This window comes from Tilletiaria anomala (genome assembly GCF_000711695.1).
Source record: "Tilletiaria anomala UBC 951 chromosome Unknown K437scaffold_117, whole genome shotgun sequence".
NCBI lineage: Eukaryota > Fungi > Basidiomycota > Exobasidiomycetes > Georgefischeriales > Tilletiariaceae > Tilletiaria > Tilletiaria anomala.
The window spans coordinates 19529-35573 of NW_013546905.1; the positions used below are offsets into that span (position 1 = coordinate 19529).

At 55.8% G+C, this 16045-nt stretch overlaps 4 protein-coding genes across 4 annotated transcripts; 2 read left to right on the forward strand and 2 right to left on the reverse strand.

The window, feature by feature from the left end:
- Positions 1–394: 394 nt before the first annotated feature.
- On the forward strand, positions 395–2221 carry K437DRAFT_270543 (uncharacterized protein; the record flags this gene model as incomplete). The annotated part of the gene is made up of 1 exon (XM_013385283.1): positions 395–2221. The coding sequence occupies one exon, from the start codon at positions 395–397 to the stop codon at positions 2219–2221; it is 1827 nt and encodes a 608-aa protein (XP_013240737.1).
- A 958-nt stretch (positions 2222–3179) lies between these two features.
- Positions 3180–12559, forward strand: K437DRAFT_22753 (uncharacterized protein). Its single transcript, XM_013385276.1, has 8 exons — positions 3180–3718; positions 3799–3945; positions 4016–7306; positions 7381–9949; positions 10008–10288; positions 10346–10543; positions 10604–12030; positions 12105–12559. The coding sequence occupies exons 1-8, from the start codon at positions 3308–3310 to the stop codon at positions 12397–12399; spliced, it is 8619 nt and encodes a 2872-aa protein (XP_013240730.1). The 5' UTR covers positions 3180–3307; the 3' UTR covers positions 12400–12559.
- Positions 12560–12689: 130 nt separating this feature from the next.
- Positions 12690–13828, reverse strand: K437DRAFT_259378 (putative VTC1-protein controls Sec18p/NSF-dependent priming of snares and). The gene is made up of 2 exons (XM_013385284.1): positions 13558–13828; positions 12690–13165 (listed from the first exon to the last, which is right to left on the reverse strand). Exons 1-2 carry the CDS (start codon positions 13652–13654, stop codon positions 12894–12896), a joined length of 369 nt encoding a protein of 122 aa, XP_013240738.1. The 5' UTR covers positions 13655–13828; the 3' UTR covers positions 12690–12893.
- Positions 13829–14387: 559 nt separating this feature from the next.
- On the reverse strand, positions 14388–15932 carry K437DRAFT_251249 (uncharacterized protein; the record flags this gene model as incomplete). The annotated part of the gene is made up of 6 exons (XM_013385285.1): positions 15426–15932; positions 15294–15339; positions 15047–15191; positions 14855–14962; positions 14626–14758; positions 14388–14552 (listed from the first exon to the last, which is right to left on the reverse strand). The coding sequence occupies exons 1-6, from the start codon at positions 15846–15848 to the stop codon at positions 14388–14390; spliced, it is 1020 nt and encodes a 339-aa protein (XP_013240739.1). The 5' UTR covers positions 15849–15932.
- Between the last annotated feature and the right edge of the window lie 113 nt (positions 15933–16045).

Below are 16045 nucleotides of genomic sequence, written 5' to 3' on the forward strand. Positions count from 1 at the left end.
ACGACAGTCTACGACACACAAAGCAAGCGCCACCCGACATCAGCGTCACCATTCGCAACCCGTGGATTGTGCATTGCAGGCAGCCAGTGAATGCGATCAAGGCGAGGCAACCATCACCGTCACCGCCAGCCTTCCACACGCACCGCTTGTGCCCCATTACTCTTCCTCCGTCGCCAGACGCCAACGCACGCAGCGTTCGATAAGGGTGATTCCTCAAGTAACACAAAAGGAAGCTCGACGTATATACTCCACATGACTTGATCCTTATCGAGTTACTAATAGCTCCGGTCACGCAAACGTTCGTCCTTCTCACTCTTCGTCAGTCTCTCTTCTCTTCGCATCTTGCAAGCTCTCCGTCAGGTTTAAAAGTCTGACTTTCCAGGCGCAGTTGACGATGGTTCTGGCAAGCGCTGCCGACACCTTCTCAGCATCTCACGCCCTCATCTCGGCTTCGTCCGCTTTCGTCATGTCTTCTGCCGTCATTTCGGGCTCAGCAGCCCAGCCAGGCCCATTCAGCGTCCCCCGCGCGAGTCAGCAGTCGCTTTGGCAACGGAGACTCGACTCAAGGGGACCATCCTCGCCGTCGATCGAACCAGCCAGCGTGATGTCTTCACCGTCGGTCGGATCAGGTCCTGTGGATGGCATGTTTGTCTTCCCGTCCTTGACAGAGGCACTGCATAATCGCAAGCAGATGAAGCGGCGGCCGCCGAGCTCGCTCAAGCTCGTTGATCGCTCGTCAAGCACTACTTTCGCACTTGGGCCAGCCACAGCGGCACCAGCCTTCTCAGGCAGGCCGAACTTGAATCCGGTCGGCTTGCTCAACCTGGAGCAGACATTCCACTCGCTTCCCAACACGCCGACATCTCTCCTGCCTCCTTCCAGTGGTCCAGGCTTTCCGTCTCCTTTCTCAGTACCACACGCGCTCCCTCCTTCCCCTGCTAGCATATCGAAACAGTTCGCGGAGCAGGTGCCTCATTCATCATCATCACCTCCAGAAAAGTCGCCGCAGTTCTCGCCTACTTTCTCACGGTCTTCGACCTTCGCCTCCTCAGTGATGTCTAGGCCAGCACCCAAGCAAGATATCAATCACCATGCCGCGCAAGTAGCCACAGAAGTAGCTCTTTCGGCTCTCGATCTTGAAGATCTGACAGATGGCTTCGAAAAAGAGTTACAAATTGTGGATGCTCAGCTTCGACTCCCCATCCCTTCGTCCCGACGTCGCTCCGTCCCAGTGGGCGACAAGAATAATATGCTCGTCTGGGACCCGATGGCCGAGCGAAGAGCCAGCGCCGACCACGCATTGTCAGAAGACCTTATGCCCAGCTCGGAGCCTGCCGACGGTTCGCTAGGTGAGACGGACGAGGCACCGCGTCGGAAGGGTAGGGCTCGGATGAGTCAAGAAAAGCGCCGCAGGTTGGCGCGCCGGAGGGAACGCGAGGCAGCCTCGGCCCTGCAAGCATCCGCCTCGGCTGGGGTGCCGCTTCACCAAGCTTACGATTACGTCGTTCCTCGTTCAGCACCACCTTACGTCACTACGTTCGATTCGCGCATGGGCACCGTCGATGAACCCAAGCCTCGCTCGCCATCCATGCCGTGGTCGCCGACGACGGTCTGGGCACCGCCGTGTACATCTTCTGCCTCTCAAAAGCATTTCTCTGGAGAAAGACCGATGCAGGCCCGCCCCAGCATGGACTCGTTCCGCGCCATGCATTTCAACAATGCCAGCTCACCTTCTCTTGCCCATGCTCCCACGCCGGAAGCATTCAGTCAGAGCCCGCTCGATTTTGACTGGGCATACTCCAGCCCAGCACCATCTCTGAGCCCGTCGGGCAGCTCGGTGTCGTCGCCGTTCGACAAGGCCTTCGAACATGCTTCCGTCACAGGCCACGGCGCTCAGCAGCGCCATCTGCCTCAGCACAACAGTGCGAGCACGCTCCGGGCTCTGGACCTTGATGCGTCCTACTCTTCGGCTTCCGCTTGGACGCCGGCTCCGCCGCCTCGCGTTCGCGTCGTCATCCAGCCGCCGACGCCACAGGATGCCGCGGCAGTCGCTGGCAAGCTTGGCAGCCTGGCCGCCACTGCCAGTGGCGAGAGCGACATCCGGTCTGCCAAGCGGCTGTCGCAGATCTTGTCGCCGTCGCCCGAGCCAATTGCAGAGCATGAAGAGAGTTTCTTTGCGGCGCGTGCCATGTCAGACAGGCTCCGGCCGTCGCTATACTGAAGGCCAGAACGTCCGGGCTCGTATCAAGTACTCGCATACCCAAACTCGCAATTGCACGCGCGGGCCTGCTCGCCATCCATTGGCGCACATGCCACATTGCGTCTCACCATTCCCGTCAGCATCCATCTCTGTAGCAATACTCTTAAGTCATTTTACTCTAGCACATGTAGCCAACATGTTTTCTACATCTAACAAACAGCTTGAATACCCAAGGCACTTCATCCGATACCACCGCACCCAGCAATATCTGTCCTCCTACATCCTAAAAATACAATCAGTATCTCCCCATTTTACATGTCCGCTTTTCCGCCGTGGCGTTGGACAAGACGCATCGTCACTGGTCACAGGGTGCCACCCTGTACTCGCATGAGCGAATTGGGTGCAGTCCTATGACCGATGGCAGAGAGATGGAGAATATGCTTGCGCTATATATATGGGCTCTGAGCGGGGCCCAATTGGCTTGAGGGGCTTGACTAGCAGCTGACTATGGGGAAAGTGGGTGGAGAGGCACAATACCTTTTCCCGGCGTTTTCTCCACGCGAGGGAGGCGGGGTCGTTGCTGGGCTACTCTCCTGCTCCTTCGCTTTTGTTCTCTGAGTCGCGCGCGGCGCCAACCCGCTCACGGCTGGCTTGCTGCACATGAACTCTCTCCCACCAATCTGAGACATACATCTTCTCATCAGCGAGGCCCTGTTATGTATACTCGAAAGCACTGTACATACTTGCATATCCTCCAGGACTGTTGACCGCAAATCCGCGATCACTGTTAGTGTTGGGTCGGGTCGGCTCGGACCATATCCTGGCAGAATCCAGGAGCTCTGATAGGTGACGTCCTCTTTTAGAAGGAGTGTGTGTCATCTGTCGAGTGTCGAAGCCGCCGCCCTCCATATAGTAGTAGCTTTCCACAGGGGACGAGTGCCGCAGCTGCAACGGGACCCGCTCGGCGCCCACCGCGTTCACGGCTCGCCCAGCTTCGAGCTGGCATCGCATCCTTCTATCTTTAACCTCGCTGCGCATGCAGGGGCTCAGCGCTGTCACGCTCCATGATCGTGCCGGCGCAACCCTCATAGAGCAAAAGTTCTCAAAATGACTATCCCGCTGGGAGGCGCTGGGCCACCGTACGAGCCGGACAATGACGTCCACAGCAGTCACCACGACCATGCCTCCCTCTCCTCCAGCTCACACTTTGGCAATGCTGGCCACGGTCGAGTGGGCATCGCCCAAAGAGAAAGCAGCAGCTCGCTCCCTCACAGCGCGCACGGCATGATGGGCGGGCCCAGCGCCTTTGCTCACAGCAGCAGCTCTAGTACCGCTGCCCTTCATGCTGGAATCCCGGCAGACCACTCCGGCAGCTTCATACCAGGTGTCTCGTCTGCCGTACCGCTCGAACTTCCGGGCAGGGTCAGCTCAAGTGGGAGCACCATCGGCACGGAGAATATGATGGGTTCTGCCGGGCAGATGCTCATCGGCAGCATTCTGAGCAGGTTTGTCGAGAGGGTGAGTTGCGCCAGACGCGAGGTAGGGGTAGCTCCGCCGCCTGTGCATCCATCCTAACAGACACTCCCACTTCGTTATAGCTGCCCTCAACCTGTGGCTGGAGGTTAACTACTCTAGAAAATGATGAGATGATCCGAACAAGCATTGCAAATCTCGTCAGCCTCAGCGAGCGTCAGATTTCCATCATCCTCAAAGACATCCTAAGTCATTTGGAGGGCTTACAGAGGGTGAGTCCGCTTTGACTTTTAAAGTGCCCGAGAACTTTGTTGACCTCATGTCTCGACGCTTGTGCCCCAGGCTGCACAACATGTGTCAGAAGAATCGATATCTGGCATGGATTTGTTGGCTTCTCAACTTTTCTTGCTCAAGGTCCTCGTTGCTTGCTTGTTCCAACACTGGAAGTCAGTCGGGCAAACAAAGCCTGCCGACTCCCAGTGCCGAGATACGAGCTCACAAGGCCCTTGGATCGATCCTCCGCCGCTCGATGACGCTCTCGCAAAGCATGCACTGAGCACCATGACGATCTATCTCAAGCTCACCATCGCGCGCGAGGAGGCTGGGCTCTTTTCATCGTTCCCAGCCGCCGAGGTCCCCGAACGCGGGTCTGATCACTTGAAATCGCCGCAAAATGGTACCGTTGGCGGGAAGAATGCGGATCGCGCCTTGGGATTGCCGAGGGATGCGTTGAAGTTCGGTTCTTCAAGAACCGGAAAGGAGAAGGAGAAAGAGAAGGATCGTGACAAGGGAAAAGACGGGGACAGGGACGATGCAGAGGGGAGAGACGCGGACAACGGAGACAAAGCCTCTGATGCCTGGTCTCCTTCGAATCTACTGCTGGTCGAGGGCAGCCCACTCTTCTCCATCTTCCCAACTTTTCCTCCAACACTCTCGCCATTCGGCAGTGCAGGGATGCGATTTCACTCCAAGGGCAATTTTCCACCAGAGTTCAATCGCGACTGGCACCTCGCCGATTTGCATGGCAAGACAACACAAGAGGCTGTAGAGCTCGGCGAGGTGGATGACCTTCCGTCATTGATGACGAGCATCTATCGACACGCGAGCATGGTCATCTTCTACCTCAGTTCGAGCAACTGGGCGGTGGTGTTCGCCAGGATCCGTAACCGCCTTGCCTATCTTAGTACAACAATAGAGGAAAGCCCGAACACTGCGGAACTGCGTCTGCTCGAATGCAGCAATTTGCACCGCCAACGATTGGGTTCAGTGGTATCGGAGCTCTGCACCACCTTCTTGCATCTCAAGCGATCGGCTCAACAGACCATCGCGGTCGCACTGCGGCGAGGCATCTGGAACTGGATCTACTACCACCCAGAAGAGTTTGCGCAGATGTATGCGACTGGCAGAAGGCTCGAAGGCGCCTCAGATGTGCTCTTCGATCAGGTCTACAATCTCGCGGAATCGACACGCAAGAAGCTCTGGTTCTGGCCCATGCTTAACTCCCTCTTGATGCTGTGTCCCGATATCGTTGGGCGAGCAGCCATCGGCGAGGGAAGAAAGAGCGGTAGCGTGGCAAAGAAAGTGCAATTCCTCGAAGGACTGCGAAAGAGTCTGCGCACCAGCAAGCTGAGCGATGTCGCAGCGGTTTGTTGCGTCGATCTGGTCCGGGCTGCAGCATTCACACAGCGGGCGGAGTCTGGCTTGCGGCTCGTCGTGCCGGATATCGAGCGCGAGCTCCGCGAAAAGGTGTTCGAACCAATGCGAACTGCCGCGGGGACACCCCGTGCAGAGGAAGTAATCTTAGCGACAGACCTGATGCACTCGTTCTACTGCCTCGACCCTCACAAAACCATGAAGGAACTCATCCCACCTTTCGCCGCGGAGAACGGCTCAATTTCAGCCAAGGTCGTCTTGGCCAAAGCTTGCATCCGCGTCGCATCAGGCTTCGGCCGGCTGCCATGGCACCCGCAACTGCGATTGCTGTATCCACAGCTGGCCAAGACATTCCGCTTCATCTTCAAAGACACTGCATTCAAGCTGAGCCGCCAAAGCGGTGTGGCGGTGGGAAAGCAGGAATCCAAGCGGCCGCTATCGCGTGGAGGGTCGCGGACTGCATCCAATCCGTCCGACCAGATTTTTGCTCGCACCGAGCTCGCCAACAACATCCTCAATCTCTGGTGCGCAGATCAGGACATGTGGAAATTTGGGCTTGGAATAAGCGAGACTCCACAGCGGAACCCGGATAAGAAGGCGGTCTACACGGAGAGCTTCCTCATCGAGTGTCTCAACACAGACACATACCTTGCGCTGTTTTGGTCCACCGCCTTCTGCATGCATGCCCCAGGGATGGAAGTCACTGCATTCCGCGCGTTGGCTTTTTGCCTGTACCCGTCATCGAGAACGATGCAGTCGATGACACGCGGTGACATTGTCGATGAGCATGCGAGGCTGGCCCGAGGAACCGTTTCCCCCACAACACTAACCGGACTCTTTGAACGCCTGATCTGGGGCGACTCTCCAGCAAGCTTCAAGTTCCACGTCGGCATCCTTAGACCATTGCTCTTAGGTCGCGCGCGTTATTACGCTGCGCTCAAGCCCCAAGATCGAAGAGAGTCTCCGTGGAGCAGCTTGGAGCGAGAACGTGCGGCGGAGGATGTGACCGCCGAAATTGCAGTCTTGTTGACGATCTGCAATTCCGAGCCGGATATCTGCCACGGGGCAATGCAACTAGGGCGTTCCTTTGCTCAGGGCCATGATGCATTCGCGGACGTCTACAGCAGTCAGAACCCGAGCAAGGAGTGGAGAGACTTCTATTACAAGCTTGCTGAAGATTCCAGCCTGTTCGTGGGTCGGATCGCCCAGCAAAAGAAAGTGCGAAGTCTGCTGCGCACGATCAATTCGCCCTCACCAGCCAGCTTGGCGGCATGGAAAGAGGCATATCGGCGCTGGGCGGCCCTCACGCAGGTGGTTGCACGACCTCTTGCTGCAGATACCAGCGATACCGCCCAGGAGAAGGCCGCATACTGGTACAACCTCTCGGGGTTCCTCTCGGCCCTTGGCGGTGCTTGCGCGATCGAAGACGCCAACCTGCTTCCCAGCACTCTTCAAGACACTCTGCTCAACCCCAAGCTGGTCAACACTAATCCACCGGTGCCGATGATTGAAAGCTTCATGCAGGAGATGGTGGATCTGTTGGTATCAGACTCCATCTGGGTACGCGAAAAGGTCAAAGAGACCCTAGGCACCGACCTCAGTCCTCGGTTAAATGGTATTCTGTTACGGCAAATCCACGCGGTTCTCAGCGACTTCTTCGACAAATCTACTGGGCTGCCAAGACCTGCTGAGATGTTCACCGTCTTCGTGGAGCAGTCGATCAGCGTTGTGCAGATGGTGCTGAATCGCATGAGCGCTCAAGCTGATGCGACGACAAATGTTGACATTGGTTCCTTGATGGTGCTCTACGTTGAGTATGTCAACTCTCTCGGTCGAAAAGATCAGGCGCTGCGCATTAAGGTCGCCATGTGCCAGCTTTGCGAGACATTGATGTCAAAGAAGGCGGCATTCCTGTTCTCCAACGAGCTCCGAGTTCGCAATCGACTATTCCAGGCGCTAGTTACCTGGACCTCAGATTCGGTGAGCAGACACATGCAAGGAAGCTCAGACTCCTCCCACACTTTAGTGCTAACCCTTATTCATTCATATCGCAGGCCGATGACGCTGGCGGCAGTGAGCGGTCCGAGCGTCTGCAGCGTGACTTGGATGTGATTTGCCTCAAGACAATTGCTAGTCTGCTCGACCGGCTACCGCTCATCCTGGCAGACGATGCCTTGTTCCTCGACGATAAGGTGGAATGGGCAAAGTCTCGACAATTCTCAATGTACTTCAACTACTTCCTCAAAGTCCTCAACCGCACACGCGACCTCGAAGCCAAGTCAATGAAGAGCGAGAAAGGTAGAGATTCGCAGAGTGACAGCGCTGTCATCAAGGATTCCGCAATCCTCGCCTTATCGAACTTGTTGGCATCCAATATCGACTCTGGCCTTCAGCACTCTCTGCCGCTTGCGTACAAAGAAGACCCACGGATCCGCACAGCCTTCATGCAAATTATGACCAACGTCATCTCTCAAGGAGCGCAATTTGAAGACCTCGAGCGCTTGGCTGGCACTCAGCAGCAAAACAAAATGGTCGAATTGATCTGCGAAGGTGACATGCAGCTGGCCCTGTCCATCTGCCAGATCTCCCGCGGCTTCGACGCAGACTCGCTCGACTATGTTCTGCTCAACATCTTCGACTCGCGAGGCGAAGTCATGCGCTTTCTGGGCTTGGCTCTTGAGGAGGAAGTCGAGCGCACACCTTCGGAAGAGATGGTGTTCAGGAGCAACTCCTTCCGGACTCATCTGCTGTCAGTCTACGCCAAGATGCACGGCTACGAATATCTTCGGTCCGTGCTGGAGCCGCTTGTCGTGGATATGATCTCTCGCTCCAGAGGGGTGTCTTTCGAGATCGATCCGCAAAGGATCGAGCCGGGCGAGAGCGTCGTAGTGAACCAAGCACGTCTAGAAGAGCTAGCACAATCCTTCATCGATGCTATCTGTACCTCTGCGCACCGGGTACCTGCCGTGTTGCAAGAGCTGTGCAGGCGAATTCGTGTCCTGATGGATGCGAAGTTCCCCAACTCGCGCTACCAAGGCGTTGGCGGCTTCATGTTCCTACGCTTCATCAGCCCCGCCGTTGTCGCTCCGCAACTGATCGATCTGGACCTCGGCTCCTCGACCAAGGAAGCTCGACGCGGGCTGTTGCTGGTCAGCAAGATTCTCCAAACTCTGGCTAGCAACAATCTCTTCCCGACGCATAAGGAGCCGTTCATGACGAGTCTCAACGACTTCCTGAAGAGGAACGTCTGGAGGGTCACCAACTTCCTGGATCAAGTATCGGATGCAACCTCGGAACTCGATCGAGCATCAGCTGGTCAGCACAGCATCTTCGCCCTAGGGTACACTTTGAACGAATCAGACCAGCGATCGCTCCATAGGTTTTTGTATGACAACGTCGACAAAATCGGGAAGGATCTGCTTTCAAGGAGCGCCAGTTCGCGCGCCAAAGGCGATCTCGCGGCCTCTGACGAAAGCAAGAGGATCTATGAGAATCTCTGCATTGCGCTTGCGGAGATGGGTGATTACAGCGTTTTGGCCCCAGTGGTATTAGCACAGCAGAATGTTGGTGTCGACAATCGTCAGTCGTACGAGGACTTCATGAGACGCAACGTCAACCGGCACCTGGATCCACAAGCTTTTGCCAAGGTTTTCCGGATCGGGCCGCCTTCGAAAGCTGGTAGACCAGTCGTATACTACACGATAAGCAGCATTCGTGCCGCAAGCTTCGACTTCGAAGCTCTCATTGCGCATGTTCTACAAATGCTACAACCCCTCTTCAACAGGGAGTTCGATCTTCTGCTGGATATGACTGGAATGTCGTCTGAGCATTGGATTCCGCCACAATGGCTGTTATACTGGACCTCGCTCCTTCCGTCGGAAGTGCGGCGTGGCCTGCGCAACCTGATCGCATTCAATCCCAACAGCTCTACAAAGGAGTCGCTTCGTCCTTACTTCTTGCATGAGATTGAGAAGCTGGGCCCACTTGACAATGCATTGGCTGCGCCAGCAAATCTCGACGTTCACTTCTGCACCTCGCTTGCTGAACTCGAAGCATTCATCGCACGCAAAGACATCGACCTCAATGCATCAACAATGAGCATCGCAATGGCTCCTGTGGAACACACATTCCCCAACGCAACGCTTATCAGTCATTACCGAGCACTTCTTCCGGTGTCTTTCCGGCTAGGGAGCGATCACCTGCAAATCATGTCACTCAAGCTACAAGAGATGTTCATGGGACGTTCATCATACACGAATGAGGTCATCCACTTCGCCGACATCGACGACGTTCGGCCAGTAACCAATCGAAGCGAAGAAACAGCGTTTATTCTGACGTGCAAAGGTGGCAGGTCTGCTTTCCTTTTCCTCAGCAAGGATCGTACGGAGATTGTGCAATCCTTGCGCCAGGCCAAGGCACGTGTTGGGCGGACAGCCGCTACTAAAACAGAGCGGACACTCATGCCCAGCGACGTTCCTGGAACCTTGCTCAACATGGCCTTACTCAATATGACCAGCACCGACTACATGCTAAGGGCCAGCGCGTACAACCTCCTTTGTGCTCTCTCAACTTCATTCAATTTCGGCACCAGCAGTGCAAAGCGTCGCTTGCTCAGTGTGCAGGGTGAGTTGGCATCGCGCGCATTGCTGGGCATGTCACTAACGCGATCTTCTCGAAACAGGCCTCGCCCTGCCGGCGAACATGACCACATTTGTTGCAGACCTGAGCAAGGACTTCGCTGTGGCGGCTCCTGGTGTTTCGCTGGAATTCCTCATTTCTTTCTTCGAGGGATTTGAGGCATCAGCTCCGAGCCAGCGGCCTGCATGCTTGCTGTATATGGTTCCGTGGCTCTCCAACCTTTCGAGCTTCATGCACAGTGCTCGTGAGCAGCAATCTGAGTATCTCAAGAGGATTAAAGAGGTCTTGGGGCATTTAATCAAAATCACCGTTCAGCATCCGGAGGCAAGTTGGCGATCGGTGGGCCAATAGACTTCGTACTGACATGATGTGCATTTGCAGCTTTACGCCACGATGCAACGCAACGTCTGGACGCATTTTAGCAAGCTTGATGGTCTTTTACCGATTGTCTTAGAAGTCTTCACTGAGGCTGCGGTAGACTCCGGGCTGCAGACAAGGGCATTCGAAGCCGTGCTTGACACTATGGTGTCCTTCACTTCCTTCAATCTCCGGGGCAAGCTGTTATCACGTCTGCGGAAGGTGAGTAGATCCATGTCCCTGCTTGCTGGACATTGCTGAAATCTCCCTCACCGTCAACAGGCTATCGCGAGGACCGCCAAAGCTCCCAGTGCGACGCCACTTACAGACAACGCTGCATGGGTTGAAATAGCAACGCTCGTCCGCATGAACATGGTCCTCTCCTTCACCAATCGCATGGAGGTCATGCTTTACCTGCCGGAGCTCTTGCACGTACTGTTGCTCCTCGCAGGTACTGGCTCGGACGCAATGCGACGAGCCATCCATGGTTCGGGCATCAATCTCATTCACTCCCTCTGCACCGAAGACCCACGTGAGGCAAAGAGCGAAGTGGATGCTGCCCTTCCTCCCGGGACTACCAAATTGCGAGCTCTTCTCGCCACTTTTGCTGGCGACGAGGCTCTCAAGTTGTTCGGGCTGCGCAGCGGGGAGCTTGCACCCTTTGCAGGGTCAATGGACATATTCACCGAAAGCCCGACCAACGAGCAGATTGAAGTGCTAGCTCTCCGAGTTTATCAGATCGCAGAACTTGCGGCGCCGACTGTAGACACTGCCAACAGTTGGCGAGCGCGATTGACCAGCCTGATCACGAGCACAGCTTTCCAGTACAATCCCTTCATCCAGTCGCGCGCTTTCATCTTGCTCGGCTGCTTGGCGCAAGGGGAGATCGATGACGATCTCCTATATCAGATTCTGGTGTCTTTGCGGGGTAGCATCTCCGAATGGGGAAACAACGGGAACGACGGGCCAATGATTAGCATTCTTGCTTGTCTGAGCAAAGTCGTCAAGATCCTACCGCGGCGCTCTCGATACTTGCCTCAGATGTTCTGGCTTGGCATATGCATGGTCCAGTTCGGACACATTCCCACCTTCCGGGCTGGTGTCGAGCTCCTGCATTCTGCACTGCAGACGATCTGGGATCGCAATCTTCCTCAAGAGAGCGGCAGGGATCTTCCGACATTCCTGCTCGAGGCAAGAACGGAATTTAGAGAATCTTCTTGCCGCCTAGATGATGAGACTGGCGTCGACTTTGAGCTCGACTTTGGCTTCGCCATGGCGGCTTTGTTGGTCAAGGGTCTCCGCTCGGAACGGACGCAAGCCGAGACGATCGCGGTGCTGCGCTCATTGCTCCGCTTTACATCCTATGACATCGATGGACGACCTCATGCGCGCGACGGTAAGCTGTCATCGTATCATCTCGGCTACTTCGTCGCGCTTCTCCCAACTGCAGTCTCATCCGAAGATTGCAGCTCCTTGCTCGAAATGACAGGAATCGATGCCGATGTGTCAAAGCATGTCATCGATGACCGAGAGAAAGGCAGTTGGAGTCTGTTCAGCCTGTTCGGAGCGGCGGATAAGAAAGAAGCATTGCTCATCTCGACGCTTGTCGCCGCTCTGTTGGAGTACGCAACGTCGGACGACGAAAAGCTGTTGCTCTACACGCTACTTGCCGACGCCGCTTTGGCTCGGCCCGCCATTGTTTCCATTCTGTAAGTGCTGACCTGTACGCTCCATGCAGCTGAAGCGTAAGTGACTGAGCCTGCTTCCTTCATGGTACTTGTAGCTACGATTGGCTGTCACCTGGAATGCAGGACGTCTTTGTCAAATCGCAAAACCCGCAGGTGATCAAAGCCGTCCACTCCATCGCGAGCATCGCAGTCTGCGAGCCCGTCTTCGCGGCGCAAGCAGCAGAGACGGCACGGCGCGGCGGCCCGTCTGCGTACCTGGAGGAGAGCGGCTTCGCGTCCTTGCTTGACTGTGGCTGCTTCCACGGTCGCATCGACGATGGGCAGCGCATCATGCTCGCTAGACTTTCCACTGCTCTGCTTACTGGGTTGATCGACGCAGGGGCGCAGTGAAGCATGTTCCCTTCCATCACCCCTTCCATCAGCAGTCTCGAGGCTGGACCTCTCCACTCCATCGCGGCTCAACCCATCACTCTGACAGTTCGCTCACATACGCAATTCTCAGCCTCGTTCGGATACCTTGGGCTGAAAGCAAAGATGTGTTTTATGATGCTTGCTAATGATTTGAATCTAATGAATGCAACGGAATGAACCCTTCTTCCTCTTTTGATGCGATACCATCCGTCATTTCAACTTCCAGGCTCCCTAGTCTAGCAGCAAGGTGAAGCCTTGTATTATAAAGGGTCGAAGCTGGGCTTTCTGAAGATTGATGCATGCGTTTATGGACGGGGTACAAAGATATACATGGTGAAGATGGTTTTGAACTAAGAGAATGGTATCGCTTGCTGCTCCCCTTTTACCGAAACTTCTGTTACACGGGCTGGGTGTGTCGATACATCAGCCCATTAGCGAAAACAAAGGGAGCCACAGGGGTCGCGCGGGCCTTTTCAGTCGTTGAAGCGGAGGATGAAGTTGACTAGGACGGCGATGAGGAGCATGATGGACAGCGCCGTGGGTCCGAGGCGGTCATCGTAGGGCCCAGAGCCGCGGTTGCGGATGGCGTGCGCGCGCCAGTGGTAAGTGACCAGCGCGTAGATCATGATGGCCATGGCGACGAAGCTGAACATGCCAGCGCTGATGCGGCCAATCTGGTCGCCGAAGTTGAGCAGGCCCGCGGCGAGTGCAGAGAGCGTGACGGTGAAGGAGAGCCATGATAGGACTTGTGTCGTGGGTATTATGCGATGCCAAGAGGGAAGAATTTGCAAAAGGTCAGCTTGAGTGTGGCGACTCAGCAGCAGCACAATTACCACGCCCGCCTCGCCTGCCGCCATGTCCTGAGTGGTCATGTGAAAAGGCTCTACAGACTTCCCCGATGATGGAACGTAAAACGCACCCGTAGGGTACACGACGATGCAGCACGACCATCGACGACATCCACGTGGAGCTTTTATGCCTCACAATCGGAGACTTGTAACTTGATCCATTCGCAGCCCCATCTCGGTTCGAAACAAAGCCAGGAGAGAACACCCTCACCCTCTCTCCTCCCCTCGCGTGCAAGAAGGACGGACGCTCGTCTGGCACCAACTCGATTGCAAAGGGTTCCAAACTCACATGTTCGCTCGTTGGCAAAGAACACCTTAGGCTCAACACGGACGGGGAGCGCAATGCGCTTGCCGGCTGTGCGCTGCAGGAGCGGCTGTGTAGACATCTTTGATTGTTAGGGCTCTTGTCACTTGAATCAAGGTTCAGCTTGGCCGCGCATCCGCGTTCGTCCAGCGGCGTGTTGCGATGGATCCTGTTCACTGCGGAAGCCGTCAGTCCGTCTCGGATGTCGTTGTCGTCGAGTAAGGAAGAGATATGTGTGTACTGCGTGTCTGTGCCGAGATGGAGATCTGTCAGCAAAGGAATCATTGAACTGCAGTAACAGAGAGATAATCGCCTTTCTCGAGTGTTCAGCGTCGAGGGACCCAAACTCGCACAGTGCCCCTCGTGCTTGCACTCCCGGCTCGCACGTGCCCGCCAACTGCCAAATTGCAGACTCCGCATATCGCATATTCCGGGGCGTGTCTTCGCGTTCCGGGATATTCAGCTACAACTTGTAGAAATTGCGAAGTTCTTTGCGGCTTTCAGAATGCAAATCGCCAGCGCTCGCAGACCAAAGGATGGCATTTGGATGGACGGCGGGAAGGACGGACAGAAGGCCACTGGCAGCGTCACTTGTATGGGCTATATCGTGTGTAACTTTGAGGCAATCGTAGCTAACAATCACAGAGCGTGCCGACTTCAGAGCATATAGGCGGATGCTCAGATCATCCACGTGTCTGGCCAAAGGCGGGAACGGTCTGCGACCAAGTCCAGCGAGGCATGCAAGCTGAATAATGACAATGCATAGAAATACAGGCGGTGGCTTCAGCTGCAACAACAGAGCACAGCGCAGCGCATCACCGCACACCCTTCTGGAACGGCACGAGGCAAAGCCGGCGCGAATCGCGTGGGTGCTCCTGAGCGACATGCGCTCGCACCAGAAACGACGCGAGCGATTTGGGGTGCTTGTCGATCGTAATGTACGGGTCAGCGGGGGCGTCCCATGCTTGGTTCATGAGCGCCTGTGGTGTGCGTGTAAGTGTGTTCCGTGCGTCAGTTGCATGCAATGAACAAGCAATGGAAGCGATTGCTCACATCGAGGAGGCTGCGCAGTTGGACGCGCAGCCGGGCGTCGTCGTCCGAGAAGAGGTCATTTGAGGTTCGAATCAACGCATTCAGCAGCTCGCCGAGCTGCTCCTCCTCTGTCCGTAATTTGGTCTTCAATTGTCTACATAAAAAGTAGGCATGAGGGAAAAGAAAACTCGTCGTCTGTCAGCGTACACCCCTCTTGGATTGCTGGCAGACCCGCTACTCTGCTACGCACTCAATCACTTCTTCCTCGGTCAATTGTGTCGATTTGCGCTCTAACTGCCGCTGCCGCATCTGCATACCTTGTTCGATGAGCGTGAGATCCGAAAGCAGTTGCTTTTCACTGACGAGAAAGCGGAGCGCAGCCATGGGGTTCGTAAAGGGTGTCAGATCGCGCGAAAGATGCCATTCTTGTGTAAGAGCTCACCTCTGCAACGATTGTCGAGCGCGAGCCACGTCTGCCTCCGCGTCGATCAAGACATCTTGCAATTGAAGGATCACATCGGACAGATTCCCGCGCGCCTTGACGTCGCGTACGAGAGCCGACGTATTTGGGCCCAGATCAGCCACCTCTGGAAGGTACACAAGCAGTCAATCACGGAAAGGATGATATGATCGGTCAGCCAAAGAAGCCAATAAGCTCATGGCACGACGCCTCCGAGGAGTCGACCCACTCTCGTCCATTCGCTGGATGTGATATTCTATCTGGGCCAGTTGGATCTGAGCAGAGAAGGAAGCATACTATCCTGTTTCAGTCCTCTCGAACGGGTGCAACCCTTCGAGCTCAGTGACCACCAGCGCCGCACCTCTTTGTCGCGTATTGACCGCTTCATCGCGGCATCTTGCGCATCAGAAGCGCCGCTGACACGTTTGCCCAGTTTCGTGAGTTCTCGCTGCACGATTTCCCATTCTGCATCGTTCCTCGCCTTCTCGTCTCGCAGCGCGTTGAGCAGCTTTGTGTGCCTCTCCTCCGCGTCCACGCTGAGCTCCTCGTCGTCGACCGCCATGCTGGTCTGGGCGGTAGTATCGGCGAAAGATTTGCTGCCGCCGCTGGGCCCATCGTCGGGTGCTGGAAGAGCTGCCTGACTCTCCAGCTGCTGCGCCTCCCTCTCACGGAACCGCCGCGCTGCTTCTCGCAACGCGGCCGCTCGGACGCGTGCAGCGAGGTCCGAGGCAAGGTGGAGCGGGGTGCCGCCCGTAGGTGCGGTGCTTGTTGAAGCGGTCGACATCTCCACCGCTCTTCTTTTTCGTGCTTTCCGTTCACAGCTTGCGTCCGTCCGTTCGCTTGGCCTTGCTCTGGCCGTGATTATGGGTAGCGACCGCTGGTGATACTCATGACAACAGACTGGCCGAGAGTCAAGTGTTGGCATCAAGTCGCGTCGCGCTCACGCTGCTCTTTCTTTTTTTTCGCAGAAAAACAATAATG